Genomic DNA, 26,246 nt, shown 5'->3' with positions numbered 1-26,246 from the left:
GAGGGAAGTCTGGGCCTCCCTTCTGAAGCTGCTACCCCCGCGACCCGACCCCGGATAAGCGGAAGAAGATGGATGGATGGATGGATGGATGGATGGATGGATGGATGGATGGATGGATGGAACAAGGGAAGTTTCTGAAATGGAAAATTTGCTAGGAAAAAAACAAAAACCCTCTGAACTTCTGAGACTTATATCAAAAAACTTTTTTGGAAAATTTCCTAGTTTCAAAAGTCAAAAATCTTCGACTTTTATAAATTTAAAGTTAAAAGTCAAAAAATTCAACAATTTCCATGTTTTTTTCTAGAAAATCTCAGGTTTTTTGGGGGGTTTTTTTTAGGCGGGGAGACATAAATAATGGCCCTAAAATGCCATGGTAGGGGCGGAGCCTCCGGAAGTGACATCAGATGGGAGAGGCTGGTCAAAATTGGGATTTAGGATGAAAAATGACAATGTCCTCATGAATGTGTTAGAAAATGACAGGCAGCATACAGTTGTGCTGTGGATGTGCTTAGTGACAAAAAAACAAACAAAAACACACAAAAAAAAAAGTAGACAGAGGACAAAGAACATGACAAACAAATTAAACAAGTGAAAAATACAAGAACCTTTACAGTTTATTAAACAACGTTTGGTACACTTTGCTCATGATCCTTTACAGAAACTCAAGACAACGTTTAAATAGCTAATTAATTTGGGAACAAGCTGTAATGTAAAAAGCAGGAAAAGTGAAACGCTGAATATTTTCTAGATGCACATTAGCAAAAAATAATAATAATAATAATAAAATTAGCTTTTTAGATGAGATTCAAGTTGATTTATAAAGCATGTTCTAACATCAAGTCCTAAACTTTCTCACTGAATGTAACCTGATATTACTGCTACCGCGGCCTCAGCTTCCACGATCAGTGATACGTTTTCCCAATTTCAGTCTCATTTAGGTAATCAAATTTTGTTTTCCATTCAGGAACACAGAGCTCCTGCTCTTAAACACAGAGCTCCTGCTCTTAAACACAGAGCTCCTGCTCTTAAACACAGAGCTCCTGCTCTTAAACACAGAGCTCCTGCTCTTAAACACAGAGCTCCTGCTCTTAAACACAGAGCTCCTGCTAAACACAGAGCTCCTGCTCTTAAACACAGAGCTCCTGCTCTTAAACACAGAGCTCCTGCTCTTAAACACAGAGCTCCTGCTCTTAAACACAGAGCTCCTGCTCTTAAACACAGAGCTCCTGCTCTTAAACACAGAGCTCCTGCTCTTAAACACAGAGCTCCTGCTCTTAAACACACCCCGGCTGATCTTGAAACCGTTTCCTCACACGGCAGCGGGAGCAAAATGTCTGGTGGATTCGGTCAGAACCTAATGGAAAATCTCTTCTTTTTGCCGTTTCTCTCTTGCTTCTAAGATGCATTGAAACTGCTTGTTCAAGTTGAGATGATGTTTTCTTAAGATTATTGTCTTTTGTGCCCACCCTTCTTGATTCTTCTAAATTTTTATAATTTAGAAGAATCATAAAAATGATTTCAGTCTGGCAAACTAAGCAGGGATCTTAAAGGACGGTTTGTGGCTTAGATTCAGTCTCCCTAACGCTGATCCTTCATCCCGTCGGACTGAAGATTTACACCCTGAGATGGTTTCAGACAAAGCTACCGACCTGAACGGTGCGTTTCAACCGAGGTTAGACTCTGCAGTCAGTTTCCATAACTGCAGCTTTTGTCTTCCTCTCCATAAACAGTAAGTAACTGGAAGGAAGAGTTCTCTCTCAGCTGTACCTAGATTACATAACCATAACCTAGATTACATAGCCTGGAAACGTCTTTTTTTTCTCCTTTTGGAGTTTTTTCTGTTTTTTTGGGCGTTTTTTTATTTTTTATTCTCTGTCAACCACAAAATGTCTGAGGACTTCTGCCAAACTGCATGCAGAAAGGCTCTTCGTGCTTGGTTGGACAGGTTTTCATCCACTCCTCATAAACAAATTAGCATATAAAGAAAATGTGTGTTAATAATATAAACTAGAAATGCACCATAAGATAGCTGGTGAGCAGAATCTGAAGATTTCAACTCGATCTGTCCTGATCTGTGGCTGCCTGGTTGGGTTTTGATCAATGAATGCACCTTAAAAATGCTTCCAGGTTGGCCCGACAGGAACACTCTTCTGTGCAGATGTTGTTGCAGCAGTAAGACGACTCAACGTCAGCTTGGTTTTTGCTATCATCGAGGTGCTTCATTTGAAATCGAAGAAGGTAGAGATGTAAGATACAACAGAGCATTAGGGCCATTGGAGATAAAGTAAGGGAGTATGTTTCTGCCAAAAAGTTAAAACATTTTTTAGATTGATCTCAGAACCTTTCCAGCAAATACTTGGAAATTCCTGTTTGAAAAGTCAAAAATTTCTAGAAATAAAAACCTTTTCCAAGATTCAAAAGTTGAACATTTGTGACTTTTCAAATTCTGAAATTTCCAATGTTTTCTAAAAAAGATTATTCTCACAATTAGATTTTTTTTTTTTTGCATAAACTTACTCTTCTTTTTTTTCTCTATTCACAAAATGTCCTAATACATCCTCCTAGTAAAATCTATGTAAAGAGATACTATATTTTCCATGACATGTTGAAACAAGTTTGCGGTTCATTAATGCTGCGAGAGAGCGAAAGAAAGCAAGACTTTCAACAGATAAGAGACTAAATGGAGTGTGGCAAAGTGGCTCTTTTTTATGCTTTATCCGCTGTAGTGGCCTTCATTTGAGAGTGGACAGACAGGAAAGAATGTTATGAGTAAGAGGAGAGACAACGGTCATCGGGTCAACTCAAAGACGTGACGGCCGCGTCGAGGACTAAGGCCTCTGTATCTGGGCTGCATGCTTTACCCCTGCGCTCCAGAGCTGTTCTGGATTTATCCTGCTGTCAATCATGGAGCACATCGGATTTGGAAAAGCCGAGTCCTGTGAGTTAGACTGAAGCTCAACACTCTCAAGGAATAGAGATGTTATATCTGTAGCGGTGATGAGTTCTTATAAGAGAAAATGGTTTTAAAATACTTAAAGCCTGTTTTATAGTTGATTTTTTATGACACATAACATTCTTATGTTACAGTTCTTAAGCAGAAATCCGAATAATGCAAAACTGGTAGTGGCAAGTAAAAGCATCACTGAAATCACCCACTCACCTCCACTGGGTGCATCTGCAAACATTGTGATCTAATTAGTGACTTGCTGACAGAATATAAAACAATATGACATTTCTGAGGGCTTAGCTTCCAAATATTGAGAGTTTGGGAAAAAATTTTTCTCGTGTGAATGTAAAATCCTAGCCTTCCATAGATATGTTACAGCTGATAAGTGAGTTTATCCATCGACTGGTAAAGAATCAAACATTTGATCCAAGTATGCACTCTTCTTCACGTTTACACCGGCTGCTGACTAAGGCTGCAGACGAACACGCCTGACCTAAACATCTGGGTTCAGACTCCATCTGAACACAGAGGACAAACAAGCTTCTGATCATCAACGGACTCCGGGAACAGATTAAAGTGAGCGTCATCGACTCGGTGCTACCTAAAGAACCTCTCTGTCATGTCCAACTGTGCCAGGCACCTTTACAGAATACTGCCGAGGAAGCCCAACGAGGAATACCAGTGAGCACAGACTATCCAACATTAGCTCAACTTAGCAGAGACTCAAACCTTTTCCTGGGGGAGTGAGGACGTTCAGCAGTCGCAGCCAGAAAATGATCATCTTTAAAGACATTTTTCACGATCATAAAACTCTGAAAATGACAAAAATCAGGTGTAGAAAACAACTCAAATTAAAATCGTTGCTGCATGTTTAGCCTGATAACTGCAGTAAATATATTGTCTGGAATATTTAATTCAGGTGACTAAACTAGCCAAATAGCTAAACATTTGACTTATTACACTTGAACACATCATATTGCATTTCACACCATTTTATGTTGCAGATTGAAAAAACAAAGAAAATTTTTTTAAACACTTTTTCTAAAATGAGAACATTGTTTAATCAGAGTAACATTTACTTGGAGATCTGATTAAACTACATATTGACATATTTAACTGCCAATATTAAGATATTGGCAGTTATTGGCAGTTAAAAGTTTAACAGTAAAGTTTAACTGTACTGTTAAACTTTTCCACATTTCGACTTGATACTGTCTCAGACTTTCATGCGTTCTATTAGGATTTTATGTGACAAATATCTTGATGAGGAGAAAGAAACAAGGATAAAACAACATCCAAAGCATTTTTTTTTTCAATTCATCATCTAAAAACGGGAGAAAATTGTCACATTTTGGCCAAAAACTACCACTGCACATCACGCCGCAGTAGGGGTGTAGCGATTGCAGTTTCTAGGCCGATCTTGAAATGGCAATTCTGATTCTGGCTGATACGGGGTTTTTTTGTCTTAAAACCTCCAAATATAATGACAAAGTCACAAAGTGAGCAACGGTGGGGCGACTATTGTTTACTGCAGACATTAAGGAAATCAAGGCCGACCAATTTAGTGGCGAATGCCTATTCTGAAGACATCCTTCTGCAGTGAAACACAGGGGTGGTGGCATCATGCTGCGGGAATGCCCCTTCTCAGCATCGACAGGGAAGATGGTGAATGCTACAAGTCAGACATGAAACTTTAAACTTCATAAGAATGAACCACTTTGGTTCTGTCCCAAAAACCCCAATAAAAAATAAAAAAGAAGTTTGTTTGTACGGTGACAAAACGTGGATTTTACTATGTGGACGTTTGAATATTTTTCTCTCTGTACATGATATTATAATTTTTCTGTAAAAAAAAAAAAGAAAACAGAAATATCCTTGTTTAAAACTAACGCATTCATAGCTGCAGTGTGATATTACTTTGAAACTGGTCTGAGGGTAAAATTCTAAATAATCTGTTCTACACTCATATTCATAATAACCAAAAATATATTATAATCTCCTTAAAGGTCTAAAGAAATGTATAAATAAATATACAAACAGTACATCAACCATTAGTAGTTCATGCATCAAGAGAAGGCCACTTTGTATTTATCCTATAAAGGCCAATTCTACCAGCATTCTAACAGAGCAAATGTGGAGCAAATATGAATCATTCAAGCTTCGAGTTTACCCTCTTCATAAACAAATTTAAAATCCTCCAGTTTCATAAAACCAGCTAGGACAGATGTTTGTCGTATACTGGTTCTGTTTGTCCGGGTTTTCTTAGCAGTAACCAGGATTTGGTGTTGAGCACTACAGTGTAACTTGGGCACTTTACAAGGAGGTGAGGCTACATATAAAAACCAGCCACAACCATTAAATGAAACTGATAGTGCTGTTGCAGAGCTGTGCTTTGCTTGCAGACATTAAGTAGCGCTCTTATGGGTATTGCTTTGAAAAGATAAAATAAAAATCTGATCCTCAATGTGACAGACTTCTCTAAGCCAAGAGTCAAGTCGTCCTTAAACGTCTGGCAGCTAGGCATGGGCCAGTGCGACATTCTCATAACATTGAATAAAAACACAATTTACAACTAAATTTTAAACAAAGACGTAAAATACGATCTAGTTACTTTTATTGAAACAAACATTTCCAAGTACTGATTTTTTCTGGTGGTCTAGCATTCAGTTATTTCCATTTTGATTCAGTGAAGCTAGAATGTAGAATAATTAAGTTTCAAGTTTCAAGCATAATAAGCTGATGTTAGCATGTTAATTAGTCAGGCTCTCCGCTCGGGTAGCTGGCCTGCAGTCTGCTGCTGAACAGACGAGCTAATCATAGACTCAACAGTTGCAATTAGACCCCTTTCTATGGTTCGAACATTTTCGGTCCAGTTTACCTCTCCAGTAAGTGAGAGAAAAATGCAGCTGCTTTCTTTTTGCTACACAGGCAGTGTGTAGCAGTGGGTGGGTGAGGGGAATCCTCTGGCGTCTTATTAAAAGGGGCAATATTATGTGCTTTTCAAACATATAGATTAATTTAATAGCATGATTAAGCAGCCCTGTTACCTCCAGTTGTTATAAAAATGCTCAATATAAGAAATACAACTTCAAAGAAATTTATCTTTGTAATTTAACGCCTAGAAATTGGGTCTCCGTCTCTTTAAGAAACTTCTGCTCTTTCTGAAACTCCGCTTCCAGAAAGTGATCACAACATGGCTCCTCTATAAACCCTTTAACAATGTTTTTACCAATGTTGCTCTGAGAAGTAGCTCCTATAATGAGCTCAGCAGATCCTAAGTTCCACCAGGTGTTTGCTAATTGCTGCTGGCTAGTCTGAAGGAACTTGGTGGGAGAGAGCTGCTCTGTGAGGCAGAAGTTTGGGAACTGCAGCTCTGAGGAGGAGCTGCGCCTTCAAGGCGGGGCTAAGTCCACCCAGGTGTTTTGCACAGTTGAATGGTTACCGTGGAGATTTAAGCATTTCTCCAACACGCATAAAAGAATCAAAGCTACACTACAGGTATGTTTGTGATGAGAAAACTGCACTATAACATTGTGGAAAGATTAACAAAGGTCAATTTTACATAATACTGCCCCTTTATGAGAGCTTTAGAGCACAGAAACAATAGGATGTTTTGTGTTGTTTTGGTGTTCAAGTCGGCACTTTTTCCAACATCAGAATACTTTGATGCACAGTAACTGACCCATGCCTAGACAGAGAGTGTAAAGCATCAACCCTGCCTACAAACTGCAGTCTGAATCCAACAGTGCTTCGACAGAATGCACAAGAAACGGTCAGATCCGCTAGCATTCAATGTTACAGCACAAGACCCCTGAGGAGACGCCCAAAGAATCAATGTCCTAAAGCAAGTTAGAGCTGCTAGAGGTATAAATGTTGCAACACATTTATGTATACCGCAGTAAGTAACTGATACCATATTAACTGGAATGAATCTAAATCTGCTTCCATTTCCAGAATAAACTAATGTAAAGCACTTTTAAAATGCAATTATGCTAGTTTCACATTCACAATGTGAGCTTTGTGTCTAATAACGTCTTTGGTAGCAGCCACTAACAGTACCAGCCAACCAGAACAAACACAAATGAGAAAAAGAGAAAGGAAGTATATGACATTGAATGGTGGGTGAAAATAAAGAAGAAAAAAAAAACTTAGTGGAATGACAATAATGACTATAGTGTTTACTGTGCAAGTCCAGAATGGATGTCATTTGTGTGAAATGACATGATTGAAATGAAAGGCAAGATGTTTCACCCCAAGCTCTAAATATCACATGATCAAATATCTCCTCAAAGCTTTTAGTTCGTAAAGCAACCATGGTTCCATGCCACCCTGTTCCCTGTATCAATAAATTAGCTAAAATTTCATAAACTCAAGTATCCACATAATACATAAGATCACTCCAAAAGATTTTACATAATAGCTTTCAAATTAATTCTGTGCACTGAAGATGAAGGAGGCCTTTTTATTGACTTTTTTTTTTTGTTAAGCAGTTATTTCCACATGGCAGCTGTTACCTTGTACTGTTACCTTGTAATTCTCAATGACTTGATGTCCGAAGTATTCCGAGAGCCGGTAGCAGACTAAGCTAATATGTGGTCTTTTTTTTTTTTTTTTTAAACATATGCTCTCTGTGTTTTTGAGGGAAGATGAGTTAGCTGTTGAGTTTGGCTGCCTGCTCCTTCTCAGCTTTGTCTTTGGCCTTCTCCTTCTCCATCAGCTTCTCTTCCTTCTGCAGCATGACCATGATGTCAGCCAGCTGCGAAGTAGAGATGTCGATGTCTTCCTTGTCGATCAGTTCCACCATCTGAAAATAACACGGCCCGGAAGAACATCGGTTAGATAAAGAAATTTGCTGTTTAGGTTTTTTTTGAGTGCTGAAACACACAAAAAAACTAACCCTGAAACACTAATCATAAATGTTGGCTCTGCAGCCACTAAAGAGCTCTACCAATACAGCATTTAGCAGACGCTAATACTAAAGTGCTAACTTCAATTCAAATTACATCTGTCCTTGAAAGACTACAAATTTCCGGCACCAATTTAATTTTGAACTGGTGGGTCAACGGGCTTCACCTACTTCAAAATAAGACCATGAATATAAGCATCTAACTTCTTGAAGAATTTTGAAGAATATTTGAACCCAGATGTTGAACTTTATTCAATTTAAAGTTTACAAAGTAAGAAAATTAGCTTAGGAGAAACCAAGTGAGCTGATGAGATAAAATAATGAAGTATTTGGCACCGCTAACTAAAAGGTTAGTTGTCCTAACCCTAAACCACTAATCATAATCATTAGTTCTGCTACAGCAATAGATATTCAAAATATATCTTCCCTTTAAGGGCTTTGTGCATTAGCTTTTGATATTATAATTTATATAATGTCCTTAAATATTGCAGTCGTGTCAATATCTTTTTCTTTACTGCCTGTGTTTTTTGTTCCCGTATGTTTCTTCTTTTCAATGAGAATGTGAAGAGACCCTGTAAACGTCACCCACTTCAAAATAAGGGCATGTACATCAACATCTAAATTCCTCAATGATTAAATAAAGAAATTTCAACACAGGTGTCTAACTTATTTCAACTGACAGTTTTCACAACAGGCGCTAAATAAGCGCTTTAGAATTCATCTCAAAATATTAATTTAGGAGAGGATAAGTGAGCTAAATGTTTTCAAAGTTAAAACATTAGCTCTGCTATTAGCACTGTAGTTAAATAGCGGAAGTGTGCACACCACTGGCTGTAAATGCGGTGAAAACAAATGAATAAAAATCTTTTTTTTCTTTTGGAAAAAAAAAAGAAGAGAAAAAAAAGGGAAAAACATATTTAATTTCCTTCCACATGAGCTCAGAGTTGGTGGGAGTCTGTCACATAAAATCCCAGTAACATGCAAAATAGTTTGTGGCTGTAACGTGTCAGAATTAGTATGGGGCAGGAACATTTTTACACTATGTGCTGTGTTAAAGATGTAGTGTTCAAAGTACTTTGATGACATCGTCGATGTCGATCTTTCCGTCCTTGTTGTCGTCCAGGGCTTTTGCGATCCTCTGCAGCTTGTCCTCTGGAATGTTCTGGATCTGCCGCATGACGTTGATGAGCTCGTCGATGCCGATCAGGTTCTCCCTGAAGGTGTAGAACAGACTGCATACAGGAAACGGTTACCGGCTTTGGCACGGTGTAAAATGTGGTGGAGAGCTCCCAAATCAACAGGCTGCATTCGTTCTGGTCTCCCAGATCACGCCGATCCAACTGATTCAGGGGTTTTGTTGATGACGCAAACACATTGGGTAAGTAATTGAACCCATGCTGAAATAAAATGCACAACATGCTGCTTGAAATATTCTTTTTAGCCTGATGTGCTGCTTTAATGGTTTCGGTCAGATGTTAGCATAGCCTCGCTGCATAAAGGAACTACAATATGCAGAAACTTTCATGCTTTTTGGACAAACATTTTTGACTTTTAAATTTTACAAATCAAGCATCAAGTCTGAAAGTATTAATCAACAGACCAGAGCTGTTAAGCCTACTCCGAACACAGCAACCTGCCGGCAGAATTCTGTTGCAGTTCTGAGGTTAGGAACAGGACTGAAGACGGACTCCCTGCACAACTATTTCAGCATGAGGAAAACCATGATGCAACATCAGAGTCTGACATGCAGTAATGGTTTGACACCGTTCATCTTACCCCACGGCATCGCTATACTTAGTGAAGAATAATCTGCCAAATCAAATTGCAATCAATTAGGTCTGGATTTGGTGTTTCGATCGGTTCATTTCGATTCGATTCATTAATTGATTGATTTTATATGTTGTTATCTCCACCATCATTTTACAAGAAATGTACTGATATGAGAAGGTGCCTTTTGACTGTGGGTTCTGGAAACAGGCTGTTTATGTGAATTATGGCCACTGACAACGTATGAATCGCTCTTATTGTTTACAACACACAAACTTCAAAACTTGGTCGTTAAAAGCAGCCTTACTGATCTGAGGAGCAGAGATCACAGCCGCCAAATGAGTCAGCATTCATCTCAGATTATTTCACATACATGATGGCTGTTGTTTAAAAGCAAAAGAAATCACTATAAATACTTCAGAAATATTGCAATGACTTTCCAATTATTTTTGCTGATCCTCACAGGGAAGAAAATATTACTTGTCACACTTCCTGAGTTCTGGTCCTACCTGGTGTTTCTAAACAAATACCGTTTAGACACTTGACAAATTTTAAAAGAAATTAGTAAAATTCACATTTTTAAAAAAATAATTCTTTCCATAATTCTAACAGGAGCATTAAATACACACAACGTCGCTACCTATTGACTTTTCAGACAAACAAACAAATAAATAAATTTCAGCCCAAATTGGAATCAGCTTTTTCAAGCTCTGTGATTGGCTAGAAAACTACAATCTACAAGTGTTAAATGTAAAATAATTCAACACTACTGGTTTAAATACCTGCAATTACTTTAAACACAACCATTTATTTACTCAAGATAGCTGAAATTAAGTCACTTAATTTGTTTTTCCTAATATTTCCAGGAAGGTTAAGTAATTCTAATCACATATTTGAATGTATTCACTGTAAAAGGCTGAAATTTTCAATATGAACGACTGGGTTTAAGTTTTGTGTTTGTAAGCAAAAATCCAAAGTTCTTCTTTTATGTGAGGAGGGGATGCTGGGAATCTGTGACCCGTACAAAATGCTTAGCAACCTCCATCCAGTTGTTAAGGTTGTAGTTTTTGGTACCTATAATGGTCCCTGAAAACTACCATGATTCCTGCAGTCAAAAAGCACCTTAATGTGGAGGCTGATGATAATGAAGAGATTAATTAGTGATTAATGAGAAAGCTGTGAAAAAATGTGGGTAAAAGAAAAAGGATGTGGAGTAAATGTGACTCTTACCCAACAGGTAGATTGGTTCCGCTTTCCGCCTGTCCGTCCAGCATGACTTTGTCCTTCTCCAGCTCCCCAATGATCTTATCAATGCGACCGATCATGCGGGTGACTCTCTTAGACAAACGCTTGCTGGCCTTCGATTCTTCCAAGGCCTTCTCCTGACCTTTCTTGGAAAATTCCTTTTTGATCTCCTCCAGATCCTGGAGACGCACAGAGCAATTAAAATGATTCTGTGCATTTATGCATCAACAGAAATCAGATTTTTTTTTTTCTTTTTCTTTTTTTTTTTAAAAGTGAAACGACTGAAGTCTGAGTATAAAAGCACCTCGTTGTACTCCTGGACGTCATCCTTCAGCTCCTCCAGTTCCTCTTTCTCCAGAGTCAGCAGCTTCTTCTGCTCCTTCAGCTTAGAGCAGGCGTCACTCAGAAGGTCGATCTCTTCTTTGGTTATCTCCTCATCCTGGGACGAGAAGAAACAATCAAAGAACGGCAAAAGAAATTAAATTCTGCAAGTGGATGTCATTAAAACTTAAGATCTGCTTTAGAAATAATAATTGCAGCCTGTTTCTGTCATATTTCACAGATATGATTGATGTCTATTTCAATAATGTGATTGTATGAAGAAAAGAGCCTGTTTGTGCAATTTTTGGTCGTAGCTTTAGCTTCATAATACGAGATTTTTTAAAACCTAGCATGAAAACAGTGTGTTAAAAATATTTTAAAGTGATTACTCTAATTGTTAGATCAGTCTTCTGATTAATTAATGCTTGGATAAGTGAATTGAAAAGACTGACTTAAGTACTTTGAGAATGAGAAAGAAAAAAAAAAGATGGATCCTGAACTTTGACCAGTGGAAAACTATTGCCTTAAAGGATTTGTGGCTGTACTTACAGGGGGGGGAAATGGCTGTAATCTGACAACATGTGAAAAGGTCCACAGTCACTGTACAAGTACAATCTATTAAAATAACATTTACTGTGAAGCCAAAAGAGATCAACCAACAGGAGGAAGTAAGGGGAGACTCTGGGTCTATACATTCTCACATGAGGGAAGAAAATATATAGATGAAAGCTGGAAGATCACAACAAGAGGGTTAGGATTTCCTTTCTAACAAGAAAAGACAGGGAGGGCTCAAATACACGAGTGCTTAACGGAACAACAAATAAAGTTGAATATTTCATTAAGGAAACTAAAACACTACATCCATCAGCTGTAGGGGAGCAACATTGAACCCAACCTGAATACGTAGAAACGTGTGCCAGTGCTCATACTGGTGGGAGGAAACAAAAAGATCACAAGTAAGAGATAAAAGCCGTCCATCTGAACAGAGAGGGTCAGAATTAAATAAAGTCTACACCACTAATACTGAGGGCCAATTTATCTGGGACAAGTATCAGTGTTTTATCTTTATCGGTATCCAAGTAAGTACAGAAGTAATGAGTATAAGCAAACAAGCTGCTTTTACATGAACTATAGAATTGCACAAATTGAAATTATGCAAATAAATGAAAACACAGCAAATTTGAAAAATGATTAACGTTTTTCGAGATAAAGTTTTTGCATTAGGATGAGGTAGATTTTCAGCTGTACAGAAATAGATTGAGTTTGCAAAACTGCAAAGGAAACACTTTTACTGCATCAAATGAGTCACGTGATCGACAGCCAGATGTTTCTACTGATGCAAACGATAAAGAAGATGACAGGAAGTAGTTGGAGGAGGATGGTTTGTTTCTGCTTTTTTTCTGACGATGTACAGCTGGCTCCACCAGAGCTCTCACAGCATCACAGCATTATGTGTCACTGATACAGGCGGGGCCTGTTGCTCCGAAGCCTGAATGAGACTCCTCTGATTGGCTGATAGACGATGAGCGCCAGCACCATAACTGAATTAGGAATATATCTCATGTAACTGTTTACATTTGTCTCTGCCATGATTTTTAATGACTTATTGTGTCAACAAGCCAATTCATGTGTGACTAATGTCATTTCTTACTGTGGGGTTTGTTTAATGCAAACACCACAATGAGGAAATTTTACTTTTTTTTTTTTTTTTACATTAGCAGAATATCGTTAAAAATGTGTGTGCCTTTGTAATGGAAACGCAGCCAATTTCCTGTTTCATGATATTACCTTGTTTGCCTCTATAACAGGAGCTGTGTCCCTCAGAGTCTCTGACTGAGCTGCTCTGGTAGCTTGTAGCAAGGCAGGCTCTGCATCGCTGTGTTTCGCACCGTCGACTTCCAGCTCCAACTCATCCTCCTGCAGCACAGAAGTAAACCGTCAAACTTACAAAAGAGCCCAATCGTCCACATCCATGTGAAAGATAAACAGATTAGTCCAGTGGAAGCACAATGAAATGATTTTTTGATCATTTATAATAATCGCTCTTATGTAAATAAACCACAGGAATAGGATGATAGATTTTTTTTTTATTAAGAGTGGATTTCTCAATAGTTCCTATGATCTTTAATGCTGTAGCACAGGAGTGTCAAAGTCATTTTCGTCTTGGCTCATATCAAACCTGAATGTTCGTAAAGTGCCGGTTGTGCCAAAGTATATTGACAAAACCAATTAAGCTGTTAAAATATCAATAAAAAGTTGTTCCTCCAGCATTTTCTGATTTATTTTAGTGTTGTTTTTTTGTTTTTTTTTGCAATCAAAATTTGAGATTTTGTCTAGAATTTCTACAATATTTGCGCTAATATGTGATGTTCAATGTGACTTCTTATTACTCCCCATGTCAGTGACGGACGATAACTTGAAGGCTGAGGCAGCATTGGCTTGAATCCAATGTTTTCAACCAATTTTGAGAAAATTTGCAGTAAAATTAGAAAAAAATATGCAAATTTGTTGCTATTGTGTGAATATTTGTAGACTTACTGATGTAATGTCGCAGTGATGTGGCCACATAAAAAACGATGGCGGGCCAGATTTGGTCCCAGGCCTTCAGTTTGACACCTGTGTTATAGCAACTCCAAAACCTGAAGTGAAATGCGAGTTTGCCTTGGACAGAGCCTATCATTTATTGTATTTTATTTATTGTGATAAATTTCTTGTCATGATAGGAATTCTGATTTATGATTGTCATGATAAATCCCAATTAATGAAGTTCAAAAATCACCCAAACTGTCTGTATTAGGGGTTTTTTTTGTTTATTGTTTTTTTAAATGGGACCACACTTCTCTTGTTTTAGGTCATTTAGAATAACTAAAATTATTTCTATTTGCTTAATGCCACAGTAATAAGAGAAAATGTCAGAGATTTATTTACTAGTGTCTCCAAATCCCAGTTCTGCATTTAATCACTCAGTATTTGGTAGCATTGACTTTGAACTGTATGATTTAAGTCACATCAAATGTTGATGTTTTGGGTTTACACACACACACGAGCGCACATGCAAACACACACATACCCTAGCAGCCTTCTCTGCAGCATCAGCCAGCCTCTCCATCTCCCGATCTTTGGTGTCTTGGCGTATTGCTGCCTCCTCCTGCAGCATCGTCTCCAGTTTGGTCTTATTGTCCACTTTGGAGAGCTCGATTTCAGCCACCTTCACCTGGGCCTCTTTGGTCTAAAAGAAAAAAAAATAAATAAACGTGCTTGGTTAACCTAACTTGGAGCAAATGAAGTCGACTAAACTTGCTAGGCCTTTATCCACGGCTAAACTGGGTGGAGATACTTTTCAGAGTCTGTTCTTTTGCACTGTTCATTCCGGCGAACGTACCACCATCTCAGGAAGGGTTTGGAGCGTCGTTTTGAGCTGGTCCGCTGGAGACAGAGTGTCCGGGAGGAACATGGCTCGGGACAGCAGCAGCAGAGACGTGGGGATCTGCTGGTTCAGATGCAGGTCCAACCACTGCAAAAAAAAACAAGCAGAAGAAGCTGACCCACTTCCTCATCTAGCTTGAAGAAAAAGGTTACTTGTGAAGCCCCACAAGTCTGTGGGCTCGAACCAATTCTCTTTTCTAGATACCGATACAAGCATTCTTATCTTATTATCTCCTTTTTTTAATTATTGTGATATCAAATACAAGCGTTAAGATTCAGACGCAGAAACAAAACAAAATGTGCGAAAAAAGAAAAAAGTAAAGTGTAGTCCTTTAGGTATCTGGTTTGGTAGTGGACAAAAGAAATAAAAATTTAAAAATAAATAAATAATAGTAAACTGTTAATAGTAAATTGTTAGGTAGACTGTTTTTCTTTGGGGTTTTTTTCATCTCAACCCAAAGGAATTTACAAACTGTTGTTGGTTTCTTAATTTTTTAAAGATTTAAAGTTCGTTTTCCAACAAAAAAAAAAAGACTTCTTGACTTGTCTAATTAGAATTATAAGTATAAAAAATGTGTGTGTTTCTTGTTGCTTTAGAAATTACAAATTAGTATTTTGACTTCACTATTTTGGCCACCTGACAAAACGTGTGGACCCCTCTGCTTCAGTGCTCCTAGAACTCCATAAACCTGCTCCTTCACTAATTCAGTCTGAGCCAAGACAAAAGTAGAAAAGTTAACTTGTCATTTCTGTTACCTGGCTGAGTTGCTCCCTCAGTCGTTCCTCTGTGACTCCAAGAGATCTCATGCCTCTAACGCGACAGGCTGCCTGCACTTCGGTCACGCTCATACTCTCTATTCCTTCTTCTGCTATAAGCTGGAGAATAGAGGTACACGGGTCATAAGAGCATCGCCCCCAATGGGAGGACATCACACATCAAGTGGAGCTGAACCTTTCATACCTTGTCATCAGCATGGATGGCCCTCAGCTTCATGATGAGCTGAAAGCGCAGGAAGTTGTTGGTTCCAATGGACTGGAGCTCCAGGAGGTGGCAGAGAGCCACCAGCTGAGGTCGGGTCAGGTTGTCCAGAGTCAGTTCGTCCTCAAACAGTTTGGAGAACTTCATGATCTGCTCGTTACTGGGACGTTCTCCAGAGTCCCGGATCTGCAGAAAGAGTCACATTACGCACAGAATTCTGCAGACTTAATGTGGAATAACGGTCAGGTGGCGTTAACACGTCTAGATATACACGGACAATATGTTGTTTCAACCAGAAGAGAGGCACCTGGAGCCTTCTGGTCATTTCCCACCAACACCAACCTTTTGGAAGAAGGTGGAGAACTCCTCGGTCACGTTGCCCAGGGCAGCCTTGTTCCTCAGTGCAATCTCCTCGATGGTGTCCTGTAAGAACTTGGCCATCTCCAGTTTGACTCTGAGCTCCTTCTTCAACCTCTCCTCCTAAAAACACAAGAAAAGATTCACCTTACTTTTACTTACATCTTTTTCCCTTTCAGCAAAGAAACACTAAATGACTGAAGATGCATGTGGTGAATGCATGCAACCACCTTACATCAGCCGCTACATTTTGCTATCAAAAAATATTGACTGAACGTTTAAAACCCAACTGGAAAACTATCTGAAGGTTTGATTTCCTCCAGAGACTCTACAATGGCCAATGCTGAAATGGCTTCAGAAGAACCAGTGTAGGCTACAGCTCTGGTTACCTTCTTCGACTGGGTTTCAAAGGTGGAAGGCAGCATGTTGGGGAACAGCTTCAACGCCACAGGAAGGAGGAACTCCATGAACGGGACGATGATGAACACCAGGAAAGGCAGCAGCCTGAAAACGTCTGCACACGTTCTGAGGAACTGAGGAGAAGTTTTCAGAGAATAATGAGCACAAAGTCTGAGGACGATGATTCCAAAAAACAAAAGATGATGCTTTAACAAGCTCTCACTAGCTCAGGAGACTACAGTCACATTCAGTAAATGGGAACATACGTCCCAATGAGGCTCTTTTGTCAGATTAAAAGTACGTTTTGAAAATAACATACACACATAAAGCACAAAATATTTAAAAAATATTGTTCTACTGGTTTGATATGGTGTTCTAATTTTAATTGTCATGTTTTCATTAACTGTAAAAGATAAATATATTTAACAGAAATAAAGGCTTTCAAATATCCATCTGTGAGGAATTAATAATCTGTATAAGGTGTTTCACCAAGTCATAAAGCTCCTGAAATAAATGGACTTTATTATAATACTATAATGACATTATAATGTTATAATTTAATGTATGGGTCTGACACAATTACAAACTGAATGACAAAGTCCCAGAAGTTACTGTGATAAATGATAATATTGTTGGTTTGAGACCATTTTCAAGGGGCATGACGATAATGCCATAATAATGTAAGTTCACCCCTTTAATCTCTAAAGAACATTTAATACTGGAACTGGAATATATTTATAATATCCAATAACAAAATAATCAAAAACAATAAACAAACACAACCAAAACCATGAGTATAATTGATTATAAAGGCTCTGTAAACAAACTTGCCCTTCAAAAAATATGAATTGTTAAAAACAGGCAAATATGCCAGTTGGGACTTTAGTGATAATCAAGCTCATTTTAATTTATCATTCAATTAATTGGTTTATTGTGACTAGACTGGTCGCAATCAACAATAAACTAATTAATTGCATGATAGGTTAAAACGAGCTAAAAAATGTTCATTTGCATGAAACAAAATTTTTTTCGTTTTTCTCGCTCTCTCTACCAAAAACTGGTTGACAAAAGTCTTCAGTTTGGTTTTTTGGTCTCAACTAGTCCTTTTGGTTAAAAGACAATTTTGTTTAAAGAGACTTTATAAGTCATTTTGCTTGCAGTTTCTCTTGGTTTATTTATTTATTTTCAGTATTTAAAATGTCTTCCAGTTCCACTGTATTGATCTTCGAGGATGTGTTCTTGCATTATTATGCCATTAGCATTATATTACTTGAAAATGGTCTCACGACAACAATATTATCTTGTATTGCAATAACTTCTGGGACAATTTATCTCTCAGCACAATTTGTTACAGTGACCGGCGCAGACATTTGAAAGGTGCAGACTTGGGTCTGCACCTTTCAAATGATTTTTAGTTGAACTGTGCTGCAGTTTACATAAGAATCCAGCAGAGGGCGACGTTTTGCCCCCAATCTCAACCAGAAACAAGTACGGTGCATCTTTGGCATGCTTTTCGGTTTTCTTGTTAGTAGACAGAAGCGCCACACTTAGAATGTGTATAAACCACTCCCACACGCACTTAGTGCACATACATGATTCCTGCTGCTTTCTTTGCAAGGAGCTATAGGCCAAAATGGGCATTCTACACCACAGTGCTCAAAAAGCTCTCCTTCATTCAACAGGAAGCACTTTAGTTGAGCACAGAGAGGAACAATCCAAGCACCAAGCCAGCCCTGTTCTGTGTCATTGTACAGCTGTCCAACTGTGGCTTTCTGACTGCTCCGAGACGCAACCTACACAAACCAGTCCCGAGGCAAGAGAATGCCAGAAAACACGAGTCTGCCTTTTTCTGTCCTCTCCACCTGCATTTCAGGGGGGCAGTGCGATGGAGGATTTAGGCCATCTTGAGTGAAAAGGCCTTTGTCTGCTGGCCCATTGACATGTATATCATCCGCTGGAGTTTAGGCATCAAAGCAGAAGGAATGGGGTGACACGTTGAAACAGAAAGAGCCCCTAAGCGGAGGGCCGAGGATTGTAGGTGAATCTGAAAGGAGAAGATTAAGGAGGCAATGCCATTCCAGGTTAGATGAATGGATGGTAAGATGGGCTTGGAGCATGCGCACAAGAGAAAGACTCCTGCATTTGAAAAGTGGCAGAGGGGGGTGGTGTTGCTTAAATAGAGGGGAAGCAGTGGTCAGTGAAAGGTCTGACCAACCGCTTTTAACATCAACACAAAGCCTTGTTTCCTCTGGTAACTAGATGAAAGTGTTTAAAATGTCTTCTTAGCTGCTTGAGCTAATATCTGTTTGCGTTGAATATAATTAGGAATGTACAGGTTGTGATGGAATGGTGGAGAATTTTGACTAAATCTTGTCCTGACTGGTGAGAAACCCTTTGTAAATCCAAACTCAGATGTTGCGCCTGCTAAGTCCTACTTCTTCAGTGTGGACAGTGTTACTGAATGAAGGAGACTCAAAGTTAGCTTATTTTGGTAAGAAGTTATTTATTTCTCTCACACAGCGCTGGAACATTGCCCTAGTTGCTAGTATACCACAAGACACCAATGCAAACCCTAGAGCTTCACTAAACTCCAGCAGTAAGTCTAGTATACATTGTGGACGGAGCAGTGGCAATCAGCCAATCACATCACTTTAATCTGTTCCATCCAAACTGATGAATCAACGCTGCCGCAGTAAATCTGACCTCTGCTGATCTGCTCTGCTTTCCTCAACCAGACCTTCAGATTATTTCAGTCAACACAAAACTAAGTGAATAGTAGTTATTACAACAAGAGTACAAACTACAGAATAAATTGAATCATTTGCCTTCTTTCAGATTGTTTTAGGCTGGGAGTTTCCTCTCATTGTCTCTTCTTCTGATGTTGAAGTTGTGGAAGTCGTAGACATGATAAACTCTGGGAGGTTATGAACTAAAGTCAAAGTCTCAGATCTCTGTTTCTACATGTAAACCTCGTCCCTAAAGGGTTTTAATAAAGCAACCGAATACTGCTGAGCCACTGGTGAGTAAATACCCAGCTTGTGGTTATTTCCTGTAATTGATCCCATTAAGCGTGAAAAGCTCTGGATTAAACTGTACGGAACAAGAAGTCTCAGCTGCTGGGGTCGACTCCTCACCTAATTACCTCTGAACTCATGGCCTTTGGACAACTTGCACAAGACATACAGCGACCTATCGGGGAATGGGAGCGTTAGTTGGAGGTGCAACCCAGAGGATGTTGGGAACTCTGAAGGAGTTTGCGCTCCAAAAACCTCGTCTCTATGCATAAAGAAAGCCAGCAACCACAGAAAGACAAAGGCAGAAGGTGCAGTGGTCAGAAATGTTGTGTCTAACATAAAAATAATGATACACATCACTGTGAATACAGCATCCTACAGTGAAACATGGTGGCGGCATCATCATGTTATGGGGATGAAATCAAAAAAGCTAGTCGATGAATGGAGATAAATAAAAGCTTGTCCCATCCTCCCAACAGGACAACAACACTAACAACAGCCCTGTTGTCTCTATGAAAATTGAGTAACAAACATTGCTGTTTTTAAGTAAAGTTACTGGCTCAGACGTAAAAGCGCGTCCATTCTTACTTGTCTCCTTTCCCGGCGAGACAGAGGATTCCCATTCAGGATCTTCCAGAACATGCGCCCCGCGATGGTGGTGTCGATCCACAGCAGCCTGAAGCCGTGGTAGTAGTGCTTGATTTCGTCAATGACCCGCTGCCGGATCGTCCGTCTGACGGGTTCAGCGTCCAGCGTGGGGCTGTACACTGGCCCGCCTTCCTCTAGCTTCATTTTCTTGTCTTTTAAGCATTTTAGGGATTTCTCCAGCTTTGAGTCGTCCCATCGTCTCCTTGAGGTGTGTATCCACCTGACGCCCGGGAAGTACTGAGGCGAGCCTGTCGTACGCCAGGCCGGACTGGAGGAAGCCACGGCAAATGCACAGTACGGTCGCTGCGGGTCCTGATTCTGACAGGTTGCCATGTATTCATCGGACAGGGGGGAGGATGGGCTGACGGAGAAGACACGGGCCAAGCTGCCGAGCTGGAGCACGTCAAGCCTGTCAGTACAAAAAGATACAAACATATTTTAAATCTTCGTCTGCATGACAGAGAAAGGTTGTGTCAGGTAGTTTAATTTCATAAGAGAGCGATTGGATTGGCTTACTTTTGACTGGTGAGTCTGAGAGTTGTGCAGTTGAAACAGGAACCATCCTGTAGTTTACCTGAAACAAAATACTATGAGAATTTGGCCAGCAAAATATATATGAAAAAAAACACAACGAACACTTAACAGTTAACAAGAATTCAACTCATGATTCTGATTGGCAAATCCGTCACAAGCAATCTTTTCAAGGTCTGATGTATGTGTATAGTCATATTCAATAAATTGGAATATGTATTCCGATGAGGCTCGTTTGTCAAATTAAAAGCAGCTTTTGAAAATAAATCAAAAACGATATCGATCGTGAAAGACTTTATCAATATCAGTAGAAAAAAGGTCAGACAGAAGGTTCAATAATTTCACTGAACTCCCGATTCCAGAATCCCATAGCATTCCAAAGGAAAAGCTTTAGCCACCCAACCTCTTACGGCTAGCTAGGAATGGTGAGTGGCATTGACTGACTCACTCCCTCATGCGCAGCAGCAGTCTCAGGTTTTTTTTTAATTTTAAATGTCTTGTTTTTATTACCTACAAGCAGAAAATCATCATAATTAATACAAATAAATGCTTTCAAACATCCATCTGTGTTTAATTAATCTGTATCATGTATTTCTGTTGGGGATGAAGTTCCTGAAATGCATGGACTTTTCAGTTTTTGCAACTGTAAAAGCTGTGGAAAATGCATGTGCAACTTCGAGGTGGTTGAATTCATATGCATGTAACAGTTTACCCGCTTTTTACTTTTATCTGCATCACATAAAATCCAAATCAATTTTACAGATGTAACAGAACAAAATGTGCATAAGTTTAAGAAGAAATTAATAATTTCCAAAGACACTGTACTGAACTTTCTGAATTCATTGAGGAAATGATAGAAGTGCTCATCCCCACCGGTTAACAAATAAGAGAACAGTAAGTCACAGCCCATGTCTTACGCAACCAGTTATCAATGAACACCTGACAGAAACTTGCTGAACTTTCTCACTTTGCTGGAGGCGTTAGCAGGTCACCACAGCTGCTGTAATATCAAAACAAGTGACTTTAAAATCAAGAGCAGACTCGCCCCGACGCCACCCAATAGTCCGGCTGCATGATGAGCATTTAATTACTAAATATAGTTTAGAACTCTAAAATCTGTGCCAAATTCATGAAACATTATCATTATTCTGTTAAACAGATTATTCACACCCGGAGGCCAACAGCCGGGCTCACCAACTCCAGTGACATGCACTGAGAGCAAAGGTGGGGTTCTGGGTCTCTTCCAGCCAATAGCGTGAGGGCGGTGAACTCGACCACACCCGTTCTCTGCTTCTCACATGGCCGGCTGGAGCAGATCCAGCAACGTCTGGTTAAACATGATAGCTAGGAGGACACAGAGATTACTGGCACTCTGCAGCCGAGCGCCCACCTACTGTAACAATCAGAAAAGCCTGGAAGTACAGTAGAGCAGATTACACAACGCTGCAACTCTTGTTTGTGTCGTTCTGGCCTTTCTGACTCTTCTGCTATTTAGTGACTCCCAGCCACTGCTGAATGGCTGTAAGAAGATCAAACTGGAACCTGCACTCCGTCATCATTATCACCATTCATTTACATGCTCTTAAATAAAACACTGAAAGTAGGCTTTTTTGTCATCTAGTTATGTTAGTGTGAGGTTATACTAGATTTTGTCCAGAGCAAAAAACAGCTGAATCTTATATTCCAGCTGCACTTAATTTCTCAAAACAGAGAAGATATATAAACACACTGGAAGCAGGGTTTTCCCTCAGTGTATTATAAGCCTGGAGGGCCTCCAGACTTTACTTGAATCCCCACCAATTTTTTATACACCAATAACGGTGATAGCAAAGATGGGTTAAAGAGTTTCTTTGTTGGAATGGTTGGAAGCACAGTGGTAACATGGTATGGTCAGTATGTGAACACAGAGGGAGACTGAGGTCAGTTTTCTTTCTTTGTTAGGAATCTTATCTGACCTCAATGAGAAAACTTCAAGTCTGGTCAGACAGTGAGGAAGAAAACATCATCATTGCATATAAAAATGATGTCAATAGATTAAATCCTTTACCCAGAACTGAATCTTTTAGTAATAAATTAAATATACCTGTAATGAAAACAAATGAACACTTAAAACTGAGAAAATTAGATATAAGGTTGTAAAAATGTAACATTAGATCTTAATGTTAAACTGCAGCAAGTGCATGTTTATAGAATAGGGTTCAACAAGAGGGCACAACACAGTGCTGGGCAACGAGAACTTTAAAACCAAAACAGAAAAACTGAGCTCCCTCAGCCTCAAGTGGAGATATAAAAGGCGTTGACCTTTATTCGTGGAAGCTGTGCTATCTGACTGGTAATTTGGGCCCGCAGCCAAAAGCACAGGGATAGGCAACGTAGACAGACAAAAACTCTTTATTAACTTTTCAAGCACACATTTTAAACACTGCAAATCGTTTTATCTCAACATTTACTAATGCCATCAAAGTCCTTCACTGACCTCACTGTGATCCACTTAGAAATTACATAACCAAAGTGCAGCCGGACACTTCATCTTGATTCCCACCGTGGAAATTCATCAGCTTACTGGACAGGCTCATTAAAATTACATCAAGCCGCACTGATCTAATACAGATCAAAACCAGTCAGTGAATCAAAAATAACACCTTACTATAGTACAGACTGGAAAGCTATCAAGTTCCGACACAATTGAAACATCATAATTCCTCTTACACAATACTTCAAAGTCATGACATGTTGAGCAACGCTAAGATAAACTAAGAGGAAACCTTAGATAACTTGTGCTTCATCTCAGACAAAGTGGACAGATTTTTCAAGGCCTGGAATGATATTCATTCCTTGAAGTCTTACCTGCTAATTACAAATTTTCAGAAGGCGGTGTGGAAATGTGCTGTAAGTTATTTGACTGACATAAAGTGTGTGTATATATATATATATATATATATATATATATATATATATATATATATATATATATATATATATATATATATATATATAAATCAGACAGAAAACTCAAAACCCTAAATTGATCAAAACAGATTGTGAATTTGAGTCATTGGTTTTGCTTTACTTAATGAATGTTTATTGCATGGTAAATATTGTTTTTTTACATTTTTTTATCTTTCTTCCCTAATATAGCTTTTGTAAACAGAGGAGCACCTGTTGTCCATGGCAACAAGAGCATCACCTCGGACTGCAAACGGGCGCTTTCAGATCAATGCCCTCAGATAACCTGAATACTTGATCATGTGTTCCCCCATCACCCCAGTTGACATAGGTTTTACTTAATGATTCATGAATCACTAAATTTCTCATTGTCACAATTAACAAAATCGTAATTAAAATGTGCAGTGTGTTGATATCTGCTACTGTCACATTCAGTCCACCTAAAAACTCAAACAGAACGAGTTGCACCTGAAAACACAGGACCCTTCCGGATGCTAACATGTCTAAGCTAACTGTTAGCTTCAATGCACTGCAATGATAATAAAGCCCATGTTAGCTAGTGAAAGAACGAAAGACCGAAAACCTTACCTTTACCTTTCCGGAATTCGTTCTTTAACGACCGGGACGTTTTCATTAAGGGTGTCCGGGACCTCGTAAACAGGATTAACGCCATGCTCCTTGGGCTAAAGTTGCTCCTTTTAAACAGCGAGTTAAAAAGCTAGCTGCTTGACTCGCTAGCCTCAGCTTCTACTAGATGTTAATTAAACGTCCTACTAAAGCGAAACATAGAAACCCAAACTATTTGACGACTTAAACAGCGTCAGGAGGTCGTTTATGTAGTCAGTGGAAAATATAACCCCATGTCATGTCCTTCCTTTCCTTTCACGCGCATGACAGAAGGCAGCCGGGGGTAGCTTCTGAATGACGTCAGACCCTACGTTTAGCACATGCTTCCGGTTAAGTTTAAAAATAAAAGCTTTTTATTCGCCGATAAAAGTCAGATTGTTTACACAAAAAGTGATTTAATATAAAATGCTATTTAATTAGAAGTAGTAAAATAAATATTCAGATAAAATAATAAGTCAGAAACCATAGTTTAGATAAATAAAATTCCCGAACAGTTGCCAGCCTAAAAGACAATTTGCTTTCAGCATGAGGCCCTCAAGTCTTTACGGTGTTCCAAATGTGAGGACGGTAATACGAAAACAAAGCCTCACCATTAATTTTATGTATAACAGCAGGATCGAAGCACCAGAAGGGGGTGTTTTTATCCACTAATTTGTTGCAATAATTTCCTGTTGTCTTTTTGTAGAAGATACACTTGACTTGTCTTTTTGTGTTTAAGCCTCTCTCTTCGGTTTCCAGACTCAGAAGCCGAAGGAACTTCTGCCTCTACTATGTATACATTTTCATGTAAAAAAGGAAAAAACATTAAAAGAAAAAAAGTCAATTTCAGTAGCACAGTCACAGTGAGCCAGGTTCTGGTTCTGCTGGATGTTTCTTTCTGCTAAAGGGGAGTTCTCCTCTCTACAAACAAGGAGGGATTGCTGAAAATTCAGTTGCTTGACGCAATCTGCTCGGTTTCCTCAGATAAAAAACATTTCACCAACTTTAACTGAACTGAACCTGACTCACTGCGTGGTTGTATTGCTACAATAAAATTTAGTGTGATTGACTTTTAATGTGTCTTTATGATTAAACTAAATATGTTCTGTACATCTACTGTTTATTTGTTTATTTGTTGTTGTTGTTGTTGTTTTGTAGAATGGCCTGAGGAAACACTCACTGTCAGCGCTATATATATGAACTGAATTGAAATCAACTGAACTTAAGTTTTTCCAATGTGAAACTCAAACATTTCAAATTCTGGACAAACTTAAACAGAATCCTTTGACTCAGACCAACAGTGTACACGTGCCACGGAGAAAACTGCCAAACCACAAGGTGACGCTATACCCGCACTTTCAAAATATTGAGTTTATTTTACATTTCAATTGTTTAACTTGACCTAGACTTTTAAATGGCCCATTCTTAGATTAGGGATTTGTGATGGCCACTCCAAAACATTAACTTTGTTGTCACTGAGCCACTTTGCAAGTAAGTTGGTGATCTGCTTAAGGTTATTGCCCATTTCAAAGACTTTAAATTATCTTAATATTTCCTCATCGTGTATTTTATGAAATGCACTATTTCCTCTGGCAGCAAAATTTCCACACAGTGTGACGACACCACCAAAATATTTAACAGCCGGGATGATGCATTCCTTCAAATGATCATTATGGCCAAACACTTCAAGTTTCAATGTATTTCTGAAAATAAGGGTTTTGTTCCTGAGTGCATTAGCTAACTGTAATTTGGCTTTGCATGTTGTTTTGGGAATAATGGAGTCTTCTTCTACGAGTGGCCTTTTAGCCTATGTCAGTACTGAACTTGTTCCACTGAGGATTTGACTCATTTACCAGCTTGACTGGGGATCTTCACAAAGTCTTTTGGTTTTGTCTCAGAGTTGCTGTACATGTTCCCCATCCAAAAATGTTCATCTCGACATTATGACTACATATTGACTACGTATGATGACATTTCAATGGTGTTTGCATACAGTCATTTTGACTGATGAATGAGGCAACTTCAGGCATTTGGAAACTTGAGCCAGACTTATGGATTTCCACAAGAAGTTCTAAAAGAAAACTTATTGTCCTATTTCTTTATGCATTTAGTTTGATTTTTGTGCAACAACAGCAAGTTATGAGTACATGTTCC

General features: G+C 38.9%; 1 protein-coding gene across 4 annotated transcripts; it reads right to left on the bottom strand.

Moving 5' to 3' along the window:
- Nucleotides 1–596: 596 nt before the first annotated feature.
- letm1 (leucine zipper-EF-hand containing transmembrane protein 1) lies at nt 597–24,431 on the bottom strand. Of its 4 annotated transcripts, none has more exons than XM_044142835.1 (14): nt 24,075–24,431; nt 20,526–20,583; nt 19,950–20,418; nt 16,338–16,481; nt 15,934–16,071; nt 15,574–15,777; nt 15,369–15,488; nt 14,569–14,700; nt 14,257–14,415; nt 12,975–13,103; nt 11,170–11,304; nt 10,851–11,044; nt 8,929–9,085; nt 597–7,751 (listed from the first exon to the last, which is right to left on the bottom strand). In XM_044142835.1, the coding sequence occupies exons 1-14, from the start codon at nt 24,157–24,159 to the stop codon at nt 7,599–7,601; spliced, it is 2,277 nt and encodes a 758-aa protein (XP_043998770.1). In that variant the 5' UTR covers nt 24,160–24,431; the 3' UTR covers nt 597–7,598. The 4 variants fall into 4 exon arrangements, with proteins under 4 accessions (XP_043998770.1, XP_043998771.1, XP_043998772.1 ...); XM_044142836.1 differs by having other exon boundaries at nt 24,081–24,405; XM_044142837.1 differs by having other exon boundaries at nt 6,260–7,751; nt 8,929–9,067.
- Nucleotides 24,432–26,246: the final 1,815 nt, after the last annotated feature.

This window comes from Gambusia affinis, linkage group LG16 (genome assembly GCF_019740435.1).
Source record: "Gambusia affinis linkage group LG16, SWU_Gaff_1.0, whole genome shotgun sequence".
Classification (NCBI taxonomy): domain Eukaryota; kingdom Metazoa; phylum Chordata; class Actinopteri; order Cyprinodontiformes; family Poeciliidae; genus Gambusia; species Gambusia affinis.
The sequence above is the reverse complement of the archived record's forward strand: the minus strand, read 5'-3'. Positions and strand labels throughout refer to the sequence as shown.